The 23,923-nt window shown below is 35.7% G+C and overlaps 1 protein-coding gene across 1 annotated transcript in view; it reads right to left on the bottom strand.

Moving 5' to 3' along the window:
- Positions 1-23,923, bottom strand: part of LOC137405333 (cation-independent mannose-6-phosphate receptor-like) — a 103,669-nt gene that overhangs the window by 1,535 nt on the left and 78,211 nt on the right. Inside the window, exons 27-36 of the mRNA XM_068091562.1 lie at positions 22,068-22,280; positions 20,756-20,902; positions 20,365-20,532; positions 14,660-14,837; positions 11,728-11,815; positions 9,647-9,784; positions 7,907-8,037; positions 6,671-6,831; positions 1,658-1,776; positions 9-178 (exon numbers count right to left, since the gene is read on the bottom strand). Coding sequence (XP_067947663.1) covers positions 9-178; positions 1,658-1,776; positions 6,671-6,831; positions 7,907-8,037; positions 9,647-9,784; positions 11,728-11,815; positions 14,660-14,837; positions 20,365-20,532; positions 20,756-20,902; positions 22,068-22,280 — 1,513 coding nt within the window. The remainder of the gene's footprint in view (positions 1-8; positions 179-1,657; positions 1,777-6,670; positions 6,832-7,906; positions 8,038-9,646; positions 9,785-11,727; positions 11,816-14,659; positions 14,838-20,364; positions 20,533-20,755; positions 20,903-22,067; positions 22,281-23,923) is intronic.

Below are 23,923 nucleotides of genomic sequence, written 5' to 3' on the forward strand. Positions count from 1 at the left end.
CAACAGACCTTGGTAATAGTATGACGTTATCTGCTGACCCAAGCTCCTGCTAAATTCGGGTTTGTACTGACAGACGCGAGTATCTCCTTTGTTGCAATTGGGCCCAAGGCTTTCCTCATTTGGTAACACCTGGTTGAGTGACAGGGAGTATGTGTACTCGCCATCCATAATGTCAACTCTAGAAATGAATAACGCCTTAGTCCTCAAGTGCGTTCAGTGCTGAGACATCCCTTGCAATTACATCTTACCTCAAGATCATAATAAACATATCTGATATAATAAACTATGCAGAGTGAGCAGTTATATATTTGTTTAACCTAAAGCTAGTAAATTCATGCAAGTCAATCTAACACCAAAGTTACTAATGTTTGGCTATTAGTGCAAGTTTTAAATATAAAAACTGCACCAATTTGCGAATCGTAATATCGGCTTATGATAATCTTTGCTATTCAACATCTTATGTATGAAAATAAAATTCCAAAAAGATTCCAAAGAAAAAACTGTTGAGAGAGATTAATGCTTCAAATTAAAAAATTATTCTAACCAAACTTTCAGGTCAGCATAGCTATTGAAACATTTCTTCAATACTAAGCAGCAACGAATCTGTAAACTAGACATATTGCGAATTTTAAGAGAGCAAGGGCTAGAGTGTAAAATGGCTAAAGAGTGAAGTGTTAGAGCGTGAAAGGGATAGAGAATAAAACGGTTGGAGCATAAAAGAGATAGATAATGAAAGAGCTAAAGCGTAAAATGGCTAGAGAGTGAAATGGCTAGAAAATGAAAAGGGCTAGAAAATGAAAAGGGCTAAAATGAAAAGGGCTAGAGATTGAAAAGGCTAAAGAATGAAAGGGTTAGAGGAGAGGATGAAAGGTCTATAGAATGAAAAGGGTTAGAGAATGAAAAGGGCTCAAGAATGAAAGGGCTACAGAAGAAAAAGTCTAGAGAATGAAAGGGTTAGAGAATGAAAAGGGTTAGAGAATGAAAAGGGCTAGAGAGTGAAAAGGGCTAGAGAGTGAAAAGGGCTAGAGAGTGAAAAGGGCTAGAGAATGAAAGGGCTAGAGAATGAAAAGGGCTAGAAAATGAAAAGGGCTAGAAAGTGAAAAGGGTTAGAGAATAAAAAGGGCTAGAAAATGAAAGGGCTAGAGAGTGAAAAGCGCTAGAGAGTGAAAAGGGCTAGAGAGTGAAAAGGGCTAAATAATGAAAGGGCTAGAAAATGAAAGGGTTAGAGAATGAAAAGGGCTAGGGCATGAAAGGGCTAAGGTATGAAAGGGCTAAAGAGTGAAAAGGGCTAGAGAGTAAAAAGAGCTAGAGAATGAAAAGGCTTAGAGAGTGAAAAGGGCTAAAGAGTGAAAAGGGCTAGAGAGTGGAAAGGGCTAAATAATGAAAGGGCTAGAGAATGAAAGGGTTAGAGAATGAAAAGGGCTAGGGTATGAAAGGGCTAAAGAGTGAAAAGGGCTAGAGAGTAAAAAGGGCTAGAGAACGAAAAGGGTTAGAGAGTGAAATGGCTTAAGAATGTACAAAGATGAGGGTGAAATACGAATACAGCACAAAGCTGGGAAGCGCAAGGACTGAAACATGAAGCTCTGTGTGTTCAATAGTACATATAAATATACAGCATATTGTGGCAAATATACAACCTAGCAAGTCTTATTTGTACCTTCGATTTAAAAGAGCAGCAATTGAGTATGTGAGTTGAGAAATGGAATCCACAAATTGACCATTAGTGACTTGAATTGCTGAGCGATCATCATCAGCACAGGCCACATAAGTGCTCCACTGCAGTAATGTATAAAACAATGCATTTAATATTATACAACGTGTAACATACAACGTGTAACATACAACATGTAACATACAACAACATGTAACATACAACAACATGTAACACACAACAACATGTAACATACAAAAATATGTTACATAAAACAACATGAAACTAGGGATGGACAAGATAACCATAAACGATAGCGATATTCGATAGTTGTTTTCCCGATAATATATATCGAAGTGAAACTGCCCTATCGTGTTATCGAACTTACCGATAGTTTCTTTTACTCATCGATAGTTCACACCTCAATATATTGTTTGTCAATATTTTTGCTGCAGATTGTTTTTTCTGCAATTAATCATTCTTATTCATGGATCACGATTGTTGTGGCTGTGATTTTGTTGCTGAATCAAAGGTATTTTCTTTATCGTAATAAATACTGACTGAAGCCTAAGCACCCAACTGAATTTTTTAAAGACTATTTTTGCACACACACAATCTCATCATTTCAGTAGATCTTACACCATAAAAATCCTTGTTCCCTTGATAATTATTGAGATTTTTTAAATTCTTTTCTGTCAACTCAACGTTTATTTGACCGATAAGTCGATAGTTATTTTATTTCGATAGGTAGTTGATTGCATCACCATTATCCAGTAGTTATCGGTAACGTGATATATCGAGAAGACAACTACCAAAGATACGATAATAGCATATCAGTATTTATCGCCCATCCCTACATGAAACATACAACAACATGTAACATACAACAACACGTAAAATTGTACATCGACGTAATGTTATACAACAACAGCTAGTATTACGCAACAACATGCAAAACTATACTACAACATGTATTATTGTAACATGTAACATACACAATCATGTAACATCATACAACAGTGTGTAACATTATAAAACAACATGTCACATACAACATGTAACAGCATGCAACAGGGTGCAATAGCAGGTAGGAGCGCTGTGCAACAGCCTATCTCAGTGTAAATAGGCACAAAACAGAATAGAAAAAATCTAAGAAAATATGACCGAAGTCGCAGGACCAGTTATTTACAAGTGGGAGAAGGTTATATTGATCAGGTAATTGATAATAACTAATAGGAAACTGCTGATAGGAAAAATACAACAACTAAAAATCTAATGGCACTTATGCTGGACAATCTCTGCAACTCAACCAGTTAGCATTACATTTTTATATGAGCATCTTGACTGGGTGCAGTAGTTTCACTCGGTTAGAAGGAGCTTAGCGTATGCTTGGATATCTAATTGTCAGTTCTGGAACTAATACTAATTTGTGTTGCTAATATTGACTATTGATAAAAGATATTGTAATATAACAAGGCTCAGTATTGGATGTTGTCTGGCTCGGTATTTGATATTTTCTGGCTCAGTATTTAATATTGTCTAACGCAGTTATTGATACTGACGTTGAATATTTTCTGGCTCAGTATTGGATGTTGGTATTGGATACTAAATATTCTGTGGCTCAGTATTGAATTTTAATAGGTTCAGTATTGGATATTGGTATTGGAACTAGGTTGGCTCAAGTATTAGAAGTCGCATTGGATATTGACAAGCTTAGTATTGGCGATTGGTATTGAATATTAAAAGGTTCAATATAGGATACTGGTATGGGGTATTGACAGGCGAAGTATTTAATAGTACTAAAGATGCTATTGAATATTTATTCACTACCAACCCAATCATATCATAGACTGATATCAAATCCTGTAGGTACCCTTATTACACATGAACACGGTGCTCCAGTTAGGAGACTTCTCCATTAGACACAAAGTTTAATTATTATAAATATTGTATGTCTGAATTGTTTGCACTCATTGTAATATAATGTACTCGCAAATTAATACAAAGAACAGGTAAAGTGTTTTACGTAGACTTTAAATTTTGGCCTCATATGATACCACGATATTCTGATTGCAATTCTAAAAGGATTGCCGATGTTAGCCTTAGACGTGAGCCTTAGATGTTAGCCTTAGATGTTAGGCTTACAAACCATAAAACCAGCTTTAGTAAAAGCAATTCTCGCTAATCACTACGGAAAGTTGATTTGTTAGCTCAACAACACAACTGAAATGACTTTCTAATTCTTTGTATTACTGAGTCGTTATGACACAGATTTTGTGCTCAAATGGACAAAAATACAATTTGATGTTTATTGCGCTGCACCAGAGCATCATTTATAATTCATAGAATGGCTGTACAAAGACTTGCCATTATTTCAAAGTTTTGATATAGACAACTACGATAATCTATAAATCACTTCTAACTGGATAAACTTGACAATTTAAGCGCTCATTTGTGATATAGTCAACAATTTGATGAATACACAGCAAAAATACCCATACTAGAGGGATTCATCATACAACAATTCATCATACAACAATATTCAAATAAAGCTGTGAGTGCGTTTTTGACCAACGAATTTGACCAAAATTATTACTTCCAGCTCTTACAACAAATAATAAAATTTTATTCATAAAACATATCACTTGTATTACCATCAAATTTGAAGACGCAAAATGCCAGAGAACTTGGCTGAGACATATTCACCTATTATCAGCTTATGCTGGCCCACGCTATTCGCCAACGTAAAATAACTGCCTAACAAAACTTGGCTAAACTATCCCGGAGAGACAGAAATACAAACAAGTTCATAACCAATTAAAACCAGACAGATGTGTCAATTCATCTATGTTCCTCAGAGAGTCAGATTTATGACAGGTTTAGGACATTGTAAACAAACTCTAATATAGTAAAGCTAGGTATCACTGCCTGAGTCCTCTTATCTGATACAGTTTATTTGTCTGAGAGTTAATAATGTAACTCGTGTTATAAACCATTGCACTCCCTTAATTACCACCCACTTATTACATAAGCAACGCTACTTTATATGCTCATAATTCATATTTTGAGGCGGTTGTGGTAGAATCTTTGACAGCATTATCAATTATCGACACTTTTGCTTATAAATGAATGTGTAAGCATTCTTGACTAACGAATTTCTGGGCTAGCAACACCTTCTCTATGCAACTTATTTATCAAGCAAATAATGTCTTGAGTCAGGAAGGAACTTCTATAATAGAAATGGTAAGGAGAATGTCATAAGAAAGAGGCTTTTGGAGTTATCCATAGAGTTATCCATAGAGACTGCACGCATTACGAGCATCGTTCAGGCTAACAAGTAAAGTAATAGTTCCAAAGAAGGCAGAGCATTGGTGCAGCTGTGACTGTCAAATAGCAAATTATCCAACTGTGCCAACTGTGAGCTCACCAGAAGGTGATGAGACTAGTGCATGCAAGTACTTGTAATAGAAGGAAGTACACCTATTACAAGACACCAGAACTGCCAGCCAGATAAGTTGCAAAGCTAAAATGGCAAAGATTCAAAGACTAAGAAGATCAATGTGGGCGCAAACACAAATCGTAAACCCCTGATCAGTGGAAGAATGGGCTTTCTCTGTCAACATTTTCTGTGAGAAATCATTCTGGTTTACAATTTGTGTGAAGGAGAATACATTGCATTACATCAACTGCTAAATACCCAGAACCTGTTAGAATTTTGGGCTGCATGATATTCTCTGGAGTGAAACGCTTGCATGGCATAGGGTGTTCTCAAGGGCCATGGCCTTATTTGTAGGAAACTTTACGTGCTGGTGATACCAAGGTGATAATGTTTCCTACCACAACAAAAAGCCAAAATATTGATGAGACAAAACAATGTGACACGAAGAGCTCAAAGCCTGGATTTGCATTCAGTAAAGAATCTCTGGCATGAAATGGATGCAACGTTAAACTACACAAAGCCAAAGCTGAGAAAGAACTTGCAGAAGCTAATTGTAGAATCCTGGCACAGAGGAAGTCAGCAAGATCATAAAATACTAGTTTCGCTATGCCAAACTGCTGGAACCTGGTTTCAGTAGACAGCCAATCGGATACAATGCTGTCTAATAATCCATAGTCTTATTAAGTAATATTGTGGTATTACTAGTAGACAGCCAATCGAATACAATTCTGTCTGATAATCCATAGTCATATTAAGTAATTTTGCGGTATTACTAGTAAACAGCCCATCGAATACAATGCTGTCTAATAATCCATAGTCTTATTAAGTAATATTGTGGTATTACTAGTAAACAGCCCATCGAATACAATGCTGTCTAATAATCCATAGTATTATTAAGTAATATTGTGGTATTACTAGTAAACAGCCAATCGGATACAATGCTGTCTAATAATCCATAGCCTTATTAAGTAATATTGTGGTATTACTAGTGAACAGCCAATCGAATACAATTCTGTCTAATTATCCATAGTCATATTAAGTAATATTGTGGTATTACTAGTACACAGCCAATCGAATACAATGCTGTCTAATAATCCATAGTCATATTAAGTAATATTGTGGTATAACTAGTAAACAGCCAATCGAATACAATGCTGTCTAATAATCCAGTCATATTAAGTAATATTGTGGTATTAGTAGTAAACAGCCAATCGAATACAATTCTGTCTAATAATCCAGTCATATTAAGTAATATTGTGGTATTACTATTAAAACCTTAAGCTATTTTCAGGAAAACCCTTTATAATAAAAAACTGTTACGTTGAAATAAGAAATTTGTTTAAAAGGAATCTAAGTTCACCCAACTGTCCCAAGGTGAATGATGCTCTAACAGCTACTTATAACATACGTTCCAAAGGCAGGAGGAGGCATTCTTAGCATTCCAATGTATATATTTTGGCTGTACCTCTTTATCAGCTGTGTCGAACATGATACATGAGATACATGTATATCATACATTGCTGAACATATACACATATTTAGCATTCGGGAAGAAATTAGTAATGTTTCACGAGTCCTACCTGAAAGACAAAGGTACAGGTGCCTGTATCTTCAGCTTTAAAAGTGGGCCGGCCTTGCGTGTTGCTGCAAGACAACTGAAATAGCACGTGAGGCATCTGTCCAGACGAGCCACAGATTGAACTGTCAGATCCATTGTAACTCAGTGTCAGGTTGCCTTTCTCTAAAAAGCGCCAAGCTATGCTGAAAGCATTCTTTCTATACATCTGTGGGGCATGTCATAAGTTCAATATGCAACATCAAGCAAGAAGCATGTTTTATATCACTAGTCCAACATGTAACATCCTAAGAGACATGTTTTATATCACTAGTCCAACATGTAACATCCCAAGAGACACAATTTAAAATCATAAATTAACAAATTGCAATACAACTTACGTCATAGCATGGAGCCCTTATAAAGCATTACTTCATAGCATGGAGCCCTTATAAAGCATTACTTCATAGCATGGAGCCCTTATAAAGCATTTCTTCATAGCATTGAGCCCTTATAAAGCATTACTTCATAGCGTGGAGCCCTTATAAAGCATTACTTCATAGCATAGAGCCCTTATAAAGCATTACTTCATAGCATGGAGCCCTTATAAAGCATTACTTCATAGCGTGGAGCCCTTATAAAGCATTACTTCATAGCATAGAGCCCTTATAAAGCATTACTTCATAGCATGGAGCCCTTATAAAGCATTACTTCATAGCGTGGAGCCCTTATAAAGCATTACTTCATAGCATAGAGCCCTTATAAAGCATTACTTCATAGCATGGAGCCCTTATAAAGCATTACTTCATAGCGTGGAGCCCTTATAAAGCATTACTTCATAGCATAGAGCCCTTATAAAGCATTACTTCATAGCATGGAGCCCTTATAAAGCATTACTTCATAGCATAAAGCCCATATATTTACTTCAAAGAATAAAGCCCATATATTTATTTCAAATCATGATGACCCTATAAAAGCATTACTTCATAGCATAAAGCCCATATATTTACTTCAAAGAATAAAGCCCATATATTTATTTCGAATCATGATGACCCTATAAAAGCTTCATTTCATAGCATGAAGGCCATATAAAAGCTTTGCTTCTCTTTATCAGCATCCTTACAGCTGCCTAAATCCAACTGTTTGACTAATATGCAAACAAGTGAACTCAAAATCATCTATTCTAAAATTCTATTGTAAATTTGCAAGATGAACAGGCAGCTGAAGGCAGTCTAGTGATAGTCAGAAAAGTAAAGCATACCATTGTATGTAGATACCAATGTAGAAGTCTGTGCCAGGGCGTATGTCTGTCCATCTTTTACAACACTTACACATGTTCCCTCAGAACCTGCTTTTGATAGTGGCAAGTCCTTGCAGATGTTTATATAAAACCTAAAAAACATTACGCAATATTTAAAACAATTCAGATGAAAATTACGCTGCATAAGTATAATTTAAGTTAAATTATTTCTTTGCAATAGAGCCTTATGACATCAGACTACTATAGAATATATATACAGTCATACTTCGACTTACGAGCTTAATGCGTTCCGAGACTGAGCTCGTATGTCAATTTACTCGCATGTTGGTGCTATTTATTTATATATAGAACAATTAAATATATATTGATTGGTTTCCATACTCTAAAGAATGCAAATAAAACACTTAAAACATGATATTTTAACAGAAAGAACATGTTGGTTATTGTCCTAACTCACCACATGCTTTTAAAAAGCAACAAATAAAAAGTAATGCAAGAAAATGTGATTAATTAAAAGGTAAAATTAAATACGTACAATAGCAGCTAACGCTAGCATTTACCAGAGAGGGAGATATAAGTTATCCTTCATTACAACAGTTGACTTTGACAAATTTGGATTTTATCAAAGTTTTAAAAGACAAATCTAGAAGTTAACCTAAAAGCAAACTTACATTTTTACATTAATTAAAATTGAAGTAATTAAATTTCTTTGGCATTCATAGTTTGAAGTTTCTCGCTGGTTAGCTAATTTTTCCTTTGTTTCGCTTTCACGATTAGCCGGTCGTTTTAAAATAAACCTATCTAAGGACGTTTGCCTTTGTCGCCCTTTCAACATGTTGCGATTAGGACGAACACAGGTGTCGTCACAAAGGGTTAATGTACGACCACTAGCCAACTTGTCCGAATGTCTATTTTTATAATTTTGATAGATAGCACTGGCCTTTTCACATAGCATCGTTTCAGTTACGCTGTCACCGGCCAATTGTTTATATTTTATCCGATGCCTGAGCAGTCTCTCCATCAGCGGATGTGAAGATCGCTGTGCCGTTTAGAAACTATGGTTAGTCCTTTTGCGAACTAAATAAATGCCCTGAATATAATCCTTCTGTTTAATAATTGTGGATGTATTTCTGTCATATTGCTGAGCTAGCTCAATCATGCATACACATTTTGCATATTTTTCAATAATTTTCCGTTTAATATCAATTGTTATCATTTGCCTTTTATTTGCATTATCTTTCATTTTACTGGCAAACTTTCGGTCAACGCACAGTACTTTTAATTCACATAATTCTGCACTGAAAATCACTCACAAAAACATGGTACAAAAGTATAACCTGAGCAGTTAAAAAATACAGAGTGATGCTGTTCTCATAAAACACCTCCGGCATACTTGACAACTGACTCACGTGCTCGTATCTCAAACATGGCTCGTATGTTAGTGCTAAAACTTGCTTGAAAGCTGGCTCGTATCTCAAGTTTCTCATACATTGGAGCACTCGTAAGTTGAAGTATTACTGTATTAAAATAGAGTATCATCAGCCTACTAGAGAATATATACATTTCCATTTTGTGGCTTGACTTGGTGTCTAGCATGCCAACTGGCTGACATGTAACAGAGCGCACTAGTAAATACAATGAGTTTAGTTCTAAGATTCTCATCTCGTCAGGAATACAATGATAGCTGAAAGAAATATTGGAAAATGTCATAATTGCAGTAATTAATGTAAAGTTACTGACTCAAAGTTGTCAGCTGAAACTTGGTAGAAATCAGTGTGTAATGTGAGATGGCTGAAGTCGTACAGCAGACCGAGGTGTGAGAGTTGGCAGTCGGGATTGCAGACATGGTTAGTATTCCATTGAAAGAGCAATTCACAGCTGAAATATATGAGTAGAAATAAAGCATCTATTGAAATCAGCAACAAGTACCATATTAAAATGTTGTTGTATAATATTATACAAGTTGTTATATAATGTTACATGTTGTTATATAATGCTACATGTTGTTGTATGTTACATGTTGTTGTATTATGTTACATGTTGCTATATAATGTTACATGTTACATTTCTTTACTAGTTATATACATGTAGTTAAACATAATAAACTTAAAGTAGGTGAGTTGATTATGTATATAATACTAACTAAACTATGTACCAGACCAGATACAAATGAGGTAGGAGAGAACCCTAAAAGCCGTTGTACTTACAAATGAGGTAGGAGAGAACCCTAAAAGCCGTTGTACTTACAAATGAGGTAGGAGAGAACCCCAAAAGCCGTTGTACTTACAAATGAGGTAGGAGAGAACCCTAAAAGCCATTGTACTTACAAATGAGGTAGGAGAGAACCCTAAAAGCCATTGTACTTACAAATGAGGTAGGAGAGAACTATGAAGGGGGACCTAAACTGATATTTCAGAGAAACTAGCAAGATGAATATGAAGGAACTGGTTATGGACGAATAGCAAAGGTTGACAAGAAATAGAGTCGGCTGGAGACATGGAAATCATGCAGAATGAAAACCCTCATTGTCACACCGTCAGATCCCCATGATGATAATGCAAAATGATGCAGCTGCCTATTTTCTTGGCTCACTAGAAAACTTGACGGTATGGGCCAGTCATTACTACTGCATTGTTTTATTGCCTGAGAATTTTGAATTGATTTTAAAGATAGCCTAATATTTAAATAGCCTAATAGATAGCCTGTGTTTAAGATAGCCCAATATTCATAATGAGCAAATATCGCTGCCAACACCATACCCGCCAGTGCTTTGTTACTAAACCTAAATACTTAGGAATACATTGCTGAAAAAGACAATTCTATAACAAGTCAGCGTTATCATTTAATCTGTAATATCATATTGCCACATATTGCAACAGTTCAAAAGTATTATATGAAATATTATTTGGTTTCTAAGAAACTTGTTTAAATATTACAAAACCATCACACACAGAATATCTCATGTATTTCTGTACTAGAAATACAAAAACAGCTCACATTCTAATTATTTTCACCTTAGTATTCATAACAGGGCATAGACAAAGACATGTGAACTTATAATAGCAATCTGACAAAGGCAAGTTGTAATCTGGTTTCAGCAGAAACCAAATTATAACGAATCATCGTTTTATAAAGCCTTCATATCAAGTCGTCATTATATAAAATCGTCGTTATATAAAATCGTCGTTATATAAAGTCGTTGTTATATAAAGTTGTCTTTATATAAAGTTGTCGTTATATAAACTCGTCGTTATTTAAAGTCGTCCTTATATAAACTAATCGTTATATAAAATCATAGTTATACAAAATCTTCGTTACATGAAGTCGTCGTCATGTAAAGTCGTCGTTATATAAAGTCATAGTTATACAAAATCGTTGTTACGCTAAGTCGTCGTCATGTAAAGTCGTCAATATATAAAGTCAGGGCTATATAAAATCGCTGTTACATAAAGTCGTCATCATATAAAGTCGTCATCATATAAAGTCATCAATATATAAAGTCTGGGTTTTATAAAGTCGCCGTTATATAAAGTCGTCGTTATACAAACTCGTCGTTATTTAAAGTCGTCCTTACATAAACTCGTCGTTATATAAAATCATAGTTATACAAAATCGTCGTTACGCTAAGTCGTCGTCATGTAAAGTCGTCAATATATAAAGTCAGGGCTATATAAAATTGCTGTTACATGAAGTCGTCATCATATAAAGTCGTCAATATATAAAGTCAGGGTTATATAAAGTCGCCGTTATATAAAGCTGTCGTCATATAAAGTCATCAATATATAAAGTTATTGTTATATTTAATAGTATTATAACATTACCTGTGATCGTAAGTCCACATTAGCTTCGGTTCTCCCTTGCCTACTGTGATGTCACATACAAACTCTATTGTTGTTGACCATGTGCCACCTATGAAAACGATAAAAATTTTCATAGCATCATTGGAGCACGAAGTAAGGTCATAAAAGGCACACAGTAGCAATAGATAGACAAATGCTCTAGAAAAACACTGAGAGTTGTGATAAAAGAATCTAAGTATTTGGCAATGGATGCACAAACTAGAAAAGTTTAAAAAGCAGATAGACAAATGGCTGAGCAAGTATTCTGAACATACATCTCTCCACATACAAGTTTTCAAAATAAAATCATCTCCACATCAATACTCTGGATATTCAATAATGAGAGAATTTAACTTTGCATGTGAAAATGTTTGAGAGGAAAACATAATATTCAGTTTCTGAAAGAGTACAATACTCCACCTGGAAAGGAAAATATAACCACCACATTCCATTAAGGGAAACTAGTTGCACTACCCAGCGTTGCCCGAGTAATAAAAAAGTCTTTGGACAAAAAATTGATTTGTATTTAACATATAACAACATTTGCCATTCTAATTTTCAAACTGCATATTATGAGACAAGCGTTTTGTGTAGTTGAAATAAATTAGGAGATAATAAAAACAACTGCAAAAGTTTTCAAACTTTGTCAAACAACTTTTAAACTCATATTTCCTCATATCATGAGGAAAATGTTTCGTGCAAGTCAAAAAATAAAATGACTATAAAACGGTTTAGATGTAAATGTGAAATAATTAGCAATAGCTATATCAAGTAGGCTTTGCTACGATTACAATAAAAGATGATTTGGTAATGATACAATCAATACGAACTGAGAAAACAAAATAAAAATTCTAAATATGTAAAATTAATAATAACAATTCTTGCATAGAAGTGTGTGTGTATAAAAAAGGGTACTGTTCCACCAGAAGCTATTCATCAAAACTCTGAATACGGAGACACTCCTACTCCACGAAGACTCCTCCCACGGAGACAATGTAACTGTCCGCGCTGCGAGAAGAATTGGCATTGACCCCAGATATAGTAATTGAACCTAACGAAAACTATTTCTTAACAGGGGCATCAGAACAGCGCAATGCTAAAATAATTAACATGCTCATGGGGTATTTGGTATATGAAAACATCTTTGATCTATGCTGTTGTAGTTCAGTGGTAGAGTGTCCAGATAATAAACTTGTTGATGCATTTGTCGTGAGTTCAAGTCCATGAGAACGCGGAATTTTAATATCAAGATTTTAGCTGTAGCCGAAATGACAGACTGCGAAATATATATACAGACTAGCTGCACTACCCAGCGTTGCCCAAATAATAAAAAAATCTTTGGACAGAAAATTTATTTATATTCAACATATAACAACATATAACTACATATAACTACATATAACTACATATAACAACATATAACTACATATAACAACATTTGCCATTCTAACTTTCAAACTTTCAAACTACATTTCATGAAAGAATTTTGTGTAGTTAAAATAGATTAAAAGAGAAAATAAAAACAACTGTAAAGGTTTTCAAAATTTGTTAAACAACTGCAACTTTCGAACTCCATACCATGAAGAAAGTTTTGTGCAGGACAACTAAATTAAAAATAAATAAATCAACTGTAAAAGTTTTCAAACCACTAAATTTAAAATTTCATAATTTTCAGCTTTTTCGTTGTTCGAAATCCGAAACGATTTTTCCCATTGAAAATGTATGTAAATTTTAGTTCATTCCAAGACGAGAAAACAACTTCGGTAAAATAATTTACAATTGACACCATGAAATGTACTGTATACTGCATACTATAAATAAAAACGGGTAGATATAGATCGTGTTTAATTTTAATAAAAAGTTTTTTTATTTAAGATGATGGAAAAAGAAAACAAAAGTTAACATTTTGTATGTTTTGCTCTTAAAACATCAAAAGCTTTAATAGGTTAAGATACAATAACAAAAATTGCAGAAATTGATAAGGAAACAGCAAAAACAATGCAACAGATCAGTTACATCAAAAATCGTAGGAAAAAGAAAATAAAAACAGCAATGTCACATTTACTTCACATCTTTGAAGGAGAATCCTCCTCCAAAACAATTTAAGGTAACTTGACTAAAGGGGTTATCTCCCTAGCAAATCTCTTTGGTAGAGGAGACGTCGTCCCAGATGGTTCCTTCTTTTTTGTAAAGAATTTATGAAGCGTAAAATGCTTCTCTGTTTGTTAACAAATGTTTCCACGCTGTTTCCGGAGCTGTTCCAATTCCAATGTGCATGCTCCGGTTTGGTCGAGAACCAAATTTATGTTTGAGATCCGAGATGAACAAATCTCAAAATCTTTGGTCGAAAACCGAGTTGGTCAAGAACTGAAGCGTTCGAGAACCGAGGTTTTACTGTATATAATCAGTACACAAATCGCCAAATTGTAAGTTTGAGATAAATTATTGTCGATATCATGGGGCGGAATAAATTAACCCTAACGAAAAAAACACAGAAGAAGCATCGCGTTGCATATACTTAGGTTCCCAAACATTTCTGAACAGAGGTATCAGAACTCGTGGACGCAAGGCTAAAATAATTAGCAAGCGCATTTTGTATGCTCTGTATGAAAACCATTTTGATTGCTATGCTGTTCTAGCTCAGTGGTAAAGCGTTCAGATAGGAAACTTGGTGATGTGTTCGCGGTATTCGTCACGAGTTCAAACCCATCAGAGAGCAGAATTTTAACATCAAGATTTTAAGATCTGCTGAAATGACAGATAGATCCACATACTTTAAGAAATATGTATGTATATATACATGTATATAGATAATAGAAATCTTTCTTTTTAAAGATGATAAAAATTGTGCAAAAGACGGGAGAGTATGACTAGGTGCAAGAAAAAAGCCAGAGTTTATAAGAAACAAACCTACCTTTATCACAAGCAGTACTAGAATTGTATCTTAATAGAATATCGTGTCCATGAAACTGAAGAGGTGACATAACACTTCCTTTGGCCACTCCAGCTTGACACACGGCTGTGCCGGCAGGGCAGCCATTAAGATCCTCACTAGGCAAACCTTCACACACTCTAAGGCTATAACCTGATGGCTAAAATAGAATAACCATTGCAATTTTATTCAGAAATAATAGTTTTTTATACCATTCTTTAGAACCAATCAGAAAGCATAAAATAAAAATGAAACAAGGTTAATTAATAGAAAAACAAAATTTTCATAAGATAAAATGTGATGTTACCATACTCATATGCTCACTCTCATACGCTCACTCTCATACGTTCACTCTCATACGCTCACACTCATACGCTCACTCTCATACGCTCACTCTCATACGCTCACACTCATACGCTCATACTCATACGCTCACTCTCATACGCTCACTCTCATACGTTCACTCTCATACGCTCACACTCATACGCTCATACTCATACGCTCACACTCATACGCTCACACTCATACGCTCACACTCTTACGCTCACACTCATACGCTCACACTCATACGCTCACACTCATACGCTCACACTCATACGCTCACACTCATACGCTCACACTCATACGCTCACACTCATACGCTCACACTCATACGCTCACACGCTCACTCTCATACGCTCACACTCATACCCTCACTCTCATACGCTCACACTCATACGCTCACACTCATACGCTCACACTCATACGCTCACACTCATACGCTCACACTCATACACTCACACGCTCACTCTCATACGCTCACACTCATACCCTCACACTCATACGCTCACTCTCATACGCTCACACTCATACGCTCACACGCTCACACTCATACGCTCACACTCATACGCTCACACTCATATGCTTTTGGTGACCAAAGATTTTTCGTTTCAAAAGCCATTCTAGTTCCAGAGAACCAGCCTCATAAACTCCCACCTGGTTAGAAACTCAAGAACGCATCTTCACATAAAAGACTCTATTGTATTCGATGAATATGTTTATGGATTCTTGTCATGAAATCAGTGTAACAACTGTATTCAATGAGCATGTTTATGGATTCTTGTCATGAAATCAGTGTAACAATTGTATTCAATGAGCATGTTTATGGATTCTTGTCATGAAATCAGTGTAACAATTGTATTCAATGAACATGTTTATGGATTCTTGTCATGAAATCAGAAAATAAAAAACACTAAAATTTAGCTCTAAGTATGTGAATCTTTTGATACCAAATAACTGTAATGTAAACTTTGTTGCAAGTCAACCTTTAAGTGTGTGTTTAGTAAGCTAAACTTATTTGAAGTGAAGTCAGAGTTTATGTGCAGAGAGCTATGTGCAGTACGGTACGTACTGCACATAGCACATTGCAACGTTACATTTTAATCCAGTTCATAATCAATAAATACACTAAATATACTAAAGTTACTGTAGGTAACTATAGTTACTAAGGTTAACATACTATTCTGTTACTAGTTTTTAATATGTAAAGCACTTGTATAAAGTTTTGATGATTTTTACCAGGGGATGTTTGCATTATATTATTACTATGGTTTCTATACCCCTACATCAGATTTTTCCATCATGCAATGCCAACCCTGGAACGGATCAAAATCGTATTCTGAGGGTGCACTGTATTTACAACTATAGTAGATATGTAAATGATTTATTCTAAGCTGCGAGTAACATTGCTCAGAAGCTATTGATAGTGGTGAAAACCCATACCTAGTCTGTGGTTTGTCTATATACATATACTAAAATAGATTCACGCTGTAATTTGTTTCTCATATGTGATATTGTCATCCAAAATTGTACATGTACTAGATGAATGCCAGGGTAATAAAATACTTATTCGATGAATTTGAGTAACTTAAGCTAGCTTAAAACCTTACTATAATAAGAGCTGTACTCGTCCACTTGAAGCTAGCTTGTACTTATAAATGTGATTATAATCTTAAAACCCTACTATAATAAGAGCTGTACTCGTCCACTTGAAGCTAGCTTGTACTTATAAATGTGATTATAATCTTAAAACCTTACTATAATAAGAGCTGTACTCGTCCACTTGAAGCTAGCTTGTACTTATAAATGTGATTATAATCTTAAAACCTTACTATAATAAGAGCTGTACTCGTCCACTTGAAGCTAGCTTGTACTTATAAATGTGATTATAATCTTAAAACCTTACTATAATAAGAGCTGTACTCGTCCACTTGAAGCTAGCTTGTACTTATAAATGTGATTATAATCTTAAAACCTTACTATAATAAGAGCTGTACTCGTCCACTTGAAGCTAGCTTGTACTTATAAATGTGATTATAATCTTAAAACCTTACTATAATAAGAGCTGTACTCGTCCACTTGAAGCTAGCTTGTACTTATAAATGTGATTATAATCTTAAAACCTTACTATAATAAGAGCTGTACTCGTCCACTTGAAGCTAGCTTGTACTTATAAATGTGATTATAATCTTAAAACCTTACTATAATAAGAGCTGTACTCGTCCACTTGAAGCTAGCTTGTACTTATAAATGTGATTATAATCTTAAAACCCTACTATAATAAGAGCTGTACTCGTCCACTTGAAGCTAGCTTGTACTTATAAATGTGATTATAATCTTAAAACCTTACTATAATAAGAGCTGTACTCGTCCACTTGAAGCTAGCTTGTACTTATAAATGTGATTATAATCTTAAAACCTTACTATAATAAGAGCTGTACTCGTCCACTTGAAGCTAGCTTGTACTTATAAATGTGATTATAATCTTAAAACCTTACTATAATAAGAGCTGTACTCGTCCACTTGAAGCTAGCTTGTACTTATAAATGTGATTATAATCTTATAACCCTACTATAATAAGAGCTGTACTCGTCCACTTGAAGCTAGCTTGTACTTATAAATGTGATTATAATCTTAAAACCTTACTATAATAAGAGCTGTACTCGTCCACTTGAAGCTAGCTTGTACTTATAAATGTGATTATAATCTTAAAACCTTACTATAATAAGAGCTGTACTCGTCCACTTGAAGCTAGCTTGTACTTATAAATGTGATTATAATCTTAAAACCTTACTATAATAAGAGCTGTACTCGTCCACTTGAAGCTAGCTTGTACTTATAAATGTGATTATAATCTTAAAACCCTACTATAATAAGAGCTGTACTCGTCCACTTGAAGCTAGCTTGTACTTATAAATGTGATTATAATCTTAAAACCTTACTATAATAAGAGCTGTACTCGTCCACTTGAAGCTAGCTTGTACTTATAAATGTGATTATAATCTTAAAACCCTACTATAATAAGAGCTGTACTCGTCCACTTGAAGCTAGCTTGTACTTATAAATGTGATTATAATCTTAAAACCTTACTATAATAAGAGCTGTACTCGTCCACTTGAAGCTAGCTTGTACTTATAAATGTGATTATAATCTTAAAACCTTACTATAATAAGAGCTGTACTCGTCCACTTGAAGCTAGCTTGTACTTATAAATGTGATTATAATCTTAAAACCTTACTATAATAAGAGCTGTACTCGTCCACTTGAAGCTAGCTTGTACTTATAAATGTGATTATAATCTTAAAACCTTACTATAATAAGAGCTGTACTCGTCCACTTGAAGCTAGCTTGTACTTATAAATGTGATTATAATCTTAAAACCCTACTATAATAAGAGCTGTACTCGTCCACTTGAAGCTAGCTTGTACTTATAAATGTGATTATAATCTTAAAACCCTACTATAATAAGAGCTGTACTCGTCCACTTGAAGCTAGCTTGTACTTATAAATGTGATTATAATCTTAAAACCTTACTATAATAAGAGCTGTACTCGTCCACTTGAAGCTAGCTTGTACTTATAAATGTGATTATAATCTTAAAACCTTACTATAATAAGAGCTGTACTCGTCCACTTGAAGCTAGCTTGTACTTATAAATGTGATTATAATCTTAAAACCTTACTATAATAAGAGCTGTACTCGTCCACTTGAAGCTAGCTTGTACTTATAAATGTGATTATAATCTTAAAACCCTACTATAATAAGAGCTGTACTCGTCCACTTGAAGCTAGCTTGTACTTATAAATGTGATTATAATCTTAAAACCTTACTATAATAAGAGCTGTACTCGTCCACTTGAAGCTAGCTTGTACTTATAAATGTGATTATAATCTTAAAACCTTACTATAATAAGAGCTGTACTCGTCCACTTGAAGCTAGCTTGTACTTATAAATGTGATTATAATCTTAAAACCTTACTATAATAAGAGCTGTACTCGTCCACTTGAAGCTAGCTTGTACTTATAAATGTGATTATAATCTTAAAACCTTACTATAATAAGAGCTGTACTCGTCCACTTGAAGCTAGCTTGTACTTATAAATGTGATTATAATCTTAAAACCCTACTATAATAAGAGCTGTACTCGTCCACTTGAAGCTAGCTTGTACTTATAAATGTGATTATAATCTTAAAACCTTACTATAATAAGAGCTGTACTCGTCCACTTGAAGCTAGCTTGTACTTATAAATGTGATTATAATCTTAAAACCTTACTATAATAAGAGCTGTACTCGTCCACTTGAAGCTAGCTTGTACTTATAAATGTGATTATAATCTTAAAACCTTACTATAATAAGAGCTGTACTCGTCCACTTGAAGCTAGCTTGTACTTATAAATGTGATTATAATCTTAAAACCTTACTATAATAAGAGCTGTACTCGTCCACTTGAAGCTAGCTTGTACTTATAAATGTGATTATAATCTTAAAACCTTACTATAATAAGAGCTGTACTCGTCCACTTGAAGCTAGCTTGTACTTATAAATGTGATTATAATCTTAAAACCTTACTATAATAAGAGCTGTACTCGTCCACTTGAAGCTAGCTTGTACTTATAAATGTGATTATAATCTTAAAACCTTACTATAATAAGAGCTGTACTCGTCCACTTGAAGCTAGCTTGTACTTATAAATGTGATTATAATCTTAAAACCTTACTATAATAAGAGCTGTACTCGTCCACTTGAAGCTAGCTTGTACTTATAAATGTGATTATAATCTTAAAACCTTACTATAATAAGAGCTGTACTCGTCCACTTGAAGCTAGCTTGTACTTATAAATGTGATTATAATCTTAAAACCTTACTATAATAAGAGCTGTACTCGACCACTTGAAGCTAGCTTGTACTTATAAATGTGATTATAATCTTAAAACCCTACTATAATAAGAGCTGTACTCGTCCACTTGAAGCTAGCTTGTACTTATAAATGTGATTATAATTGTTATGCATCATAGTCTCTCGTGCAATCATGATCTTCAAGTGTTTTAATATTAAGTAACCAATAGCACTTTCCATGTTATGGCAAGGATGATGTAGCGTAGTGGTTAGCTCGCCTGTCTGCGAGACTGGTGGTTCAGAGATGAATTCCAGTGAAAAGCAGATTTTCCGTTCCTCGATTTGAATCATTATAATTGGACACACGGGTCATAGACAACAACCACAGAGATTCATATTGATATACTCATACTGTGACCATAGGCTAGCAACTCCTAGGAGAGATATCAAATGATCCAGAAAAGACTGGAGTTGTCTTACACCTTTTATTTGAAATGAGCCTACTAGCTGGGTCTATTATTCACATAGTTACCTTGTAAGTTTGCCCTTTGAATGGCGATAGGTCTATAACGCGGCCATTTGTTAAAGACGTAATCTTGCAGTCTGCGGTTGGTGCCGAGTTGTCCGCGTGGCAAGCCTCAGATGTCTGCCAGGTAAAACTATAAGTGCAACCATCTGCTTCATCCAAGACTGGTGAACCCTGCGAAAGCCCAATTTCTATTTAGTAACTTAGCTCGCCTATAAAATTTCCAACAGACAGTAGTTTATAGCGTTCCAACTCAATGAAAATTCTACCTTCACTCAATGGCATGCCTACCTCTACTCAATGGCATTGATCCCCAGTGTATGCCCACCCTAATATCCTCTGTGTGCTCACCCTGATGTCTAGTATATGCCCACCCTGATCCGTATTGTATGCCTACCATTGTGTCACCACAGCTGAATGTGATAACTGAGCTGACAGTTTGAGATGAGTTCCCACTGCATGAAATCGTCGTGTTGTAGATAAGCTGGAGATGGCCATCTTCGCCGTCCATTACACGCAGTCCATCACTCAAAAAACCGAGATCCTGCCGAAAAATAAAAAAATGTCAAACCAGACTGTACAAGTGTCTATTCAAATCATTCAGCGGAGAGCACCTACTCACACATGTCATATTCTCAACTTCATCCGCATTACAATATTTCTTATTTACTTGATTTTGAAACCAAAAATTCAAAATCAGCCAGCAACGGCAGATTAGATCAGCGACTGGCAGAGAGACCATACACGTAGCGAGACAGCTTACATTAAAACAGGCAGTGGGCATACACCCCAGCAAGGAAGCTTATGTTAGAGTGGGCAGTGTTCATACACCCCAGCAAGGAAGCTTATGTTAGAACAGGCAGTGGTCATACACCCCAGCAAGGAAGCGTATGTTAGAGTGAATGTGGTCATACAGCACAGCAAGGGAGCTTATGTTAGAAAAGGCAGTAGTCATACACCCCCAGCAAGGAAGCATATGTTAGAGTGAATGTGGTCATACAGCACAGCAAGGGAGCTTATGTTAGAAAAGGCAGTAGTCATACAACCCAGCAAGGAAGCGTATGTTAGAGTGGGCAGTAGTCATACACCCCCAGCAAGGAAGCACATGTTAGAATAGGCAGTGGTCATACAACCCAGCAAGGTAGCATATGTTAGAGTGGGCAGTAGTCATACACCCCCAGCAAGGAAACATATGTTAGAATAGGCAGTAGTCACACAACCCAGCAAGGTAGCATATGTTAGAATAGGCAGTGGTCATACAACCCAGCAAGCGTATGTTAGAGTGGGCAGTGTTCATACACCCCCGCAAGGAAGCTTATACTAGAACAGGCAGTGGTCATACAACTCAGCAAGGAAGCTTATGTTAGAATAGGCAGGGGTCATACACCCCAGCAAGGAAGCGTATGTTAGAATAGGCAGTGGTCATACACCCCAGCAAGCGTATGTTAGAGTGGGCAGTGTTCATACACCCCCGCAAGGAAGCTTATGTTAGAACAGGCAGTGATCATACAACTCAGTAAGGAAGCTTATGTTAGAGTGGGCAGTAGTCATGCACCCCAGCAAGGAAGCGTATGTTAGAATAGGCAGTAGTCATGCACCCAGCAATGAAGCATATGTTAGAATAGGCAATGGTCATACACCCCAGCAAGGAAGCTTATGTTAGAGTGGGCGGTATATATATAGTGGCGCGTCACCATATATCATCATACCTTATAAATTTCAAGATTGGAATTGTCTGTCTCACAAACAGCAGCCCCGGGACATTTGTTTGAAGATGACAGAGGCAAGGGTTTACACACACTGATTTGGTAGAGCTTGTCTTGATAATCCCTGAGTGCAGGTGAGGCCTGAGCATAATGTGTCCTACCAGAGAGGGCAGAGAGGTCCATAATATGTCCATCTTGAGTCACGGTACAGACAATCTGAAAACATTGAAAGTCTAGTTCCATTCAAACGTGAAATCACTGCAACTATGGGTCAAATATAGCTGATAGCTAGCAGGGGTCTAGAGGTGCCAAGTCATGAAATATTAACTCGCAAGCACCTAGTTCCAAAAACTATTGCTCTAATATAAACCTACTCTAGCGACAACTACAGCCATTCTATGTCTAATATAAACCTACTCTAGCGACAACTACAGCCATTCTATGTCTAATATAAACCTACTCTAGCGACAACTACAGCCATTCTATGTCTAATATAAACCTACTCTAGCGACAACTACAGCCATTCTATGCTCTAATATAAACCTACTCTAGCGACAACTACAGCCATTCTATGCTCTGATATAAACCTACTCTAGCAACAACTACAGCCATTATATGTCTAATATAAACCTACTCTAGCGACAACTACAGCCATTCTATGTCTAATATAAACCTACTCTAGCGACAACTACAGCCATTCTATGCTCTAATATAAACCTACTCTAGCGACAACTACAGCCATTCTATGTCTAATATAAACCTACTCTAGCGACAACTACAGCCATTCTATGCTCTAATATAAACCTACTCTAGCGACAACTACAGCCATTCTAAGCTCTAATATAAACCTACTCTAGCGACAACTACAGCCATTCTATGTCTAATATAAACCTACTCTAGCGACAACACAGCCATTCTATGTCTTAAAAGTTCTTTATAGATCAACTTGAACAAAATTTTAGTATATTCTATCAAAAAGTATGCGTAGTTTTCTATGGTATTTTTCTTGTGATAGTTTTTTATGTTTGAGATGACTTGAGTGCCAGGATGTTTCAAGATTAAAATCAACTAAACATGGCAGTTAAAACACTCACAAGAATAATAAGTATGAAATGACATCACTAGTTGCTATCGGCTATTGCATTAAGGTTGTGGCGTTACATCACTAGTTGCTATCGGCTATTGCATTAAAGTTGTGGCGTTACATCACTAGTTGCTATCAGCTATTGCATTAAGGTTGTGGCGTTACATCACTAGTTGCTATCGGCTATTGCATTAAAGTTGTGGCGTTACATCACTAGTTGCTATCGGCTATTGCATTAAGGTTGTGGCGTTACATCACTAGTTGCTATCGGCTATTGCATTAAGGTTGTGGCGTTACATCACTAGTTGCTATCGGCTATTGCATTAAGGTTTTGGCGTTACATCACTAGTTGCTATCAGCTATTGCATTAAGGTTGTGGCGTTACATCACTAGTTGCTATCGGCTATTGCATTAAGGTTGTGGCGTTACATTACTAGTTGCTATCAGCTATTGCATTAAGGTTGTGGCGTTACATCACTAGTTGCTATCGGCTATTGCATTAAGGTTGTGGCGTTACATCACTAGTTACTATCGGCTATTGCATTAAGGTTGTGGCGTTACATCACTAGTTGCTATCGGCTATTGCATTAAGGTTGTGGCGTTACATCACTAGTTGCTATCAGCTATTGCATTAAGGTTGTGGCGTTACATTACTAGTTGCTATCGGCTATTGCATTAAGGTTGTGGCGTTACATCACTAGTTGCTATCAGCTATTGCATTAAGGTTGTGGCGTTACATCACTAGTTGCTATCGGCTATTGCATTAAGGTTGTGG

The sequence above is a fragment of the Watersipora subatra genome, chromosome 9 (assembly GCF_963576615.1).
Source record: "Watersipora subatra chromosome 9, tzWatSuba1.1, whole genome shotgun sequence".
In the NCBI taxonomy this organism is placed as follows: domain Eukaryota; kingdom Metazoa; phylum Bryozoa; class Gymnolaemata; order Cheilostomatida; family Watersiporidae; genus Watersipora; species Watersipora subatra.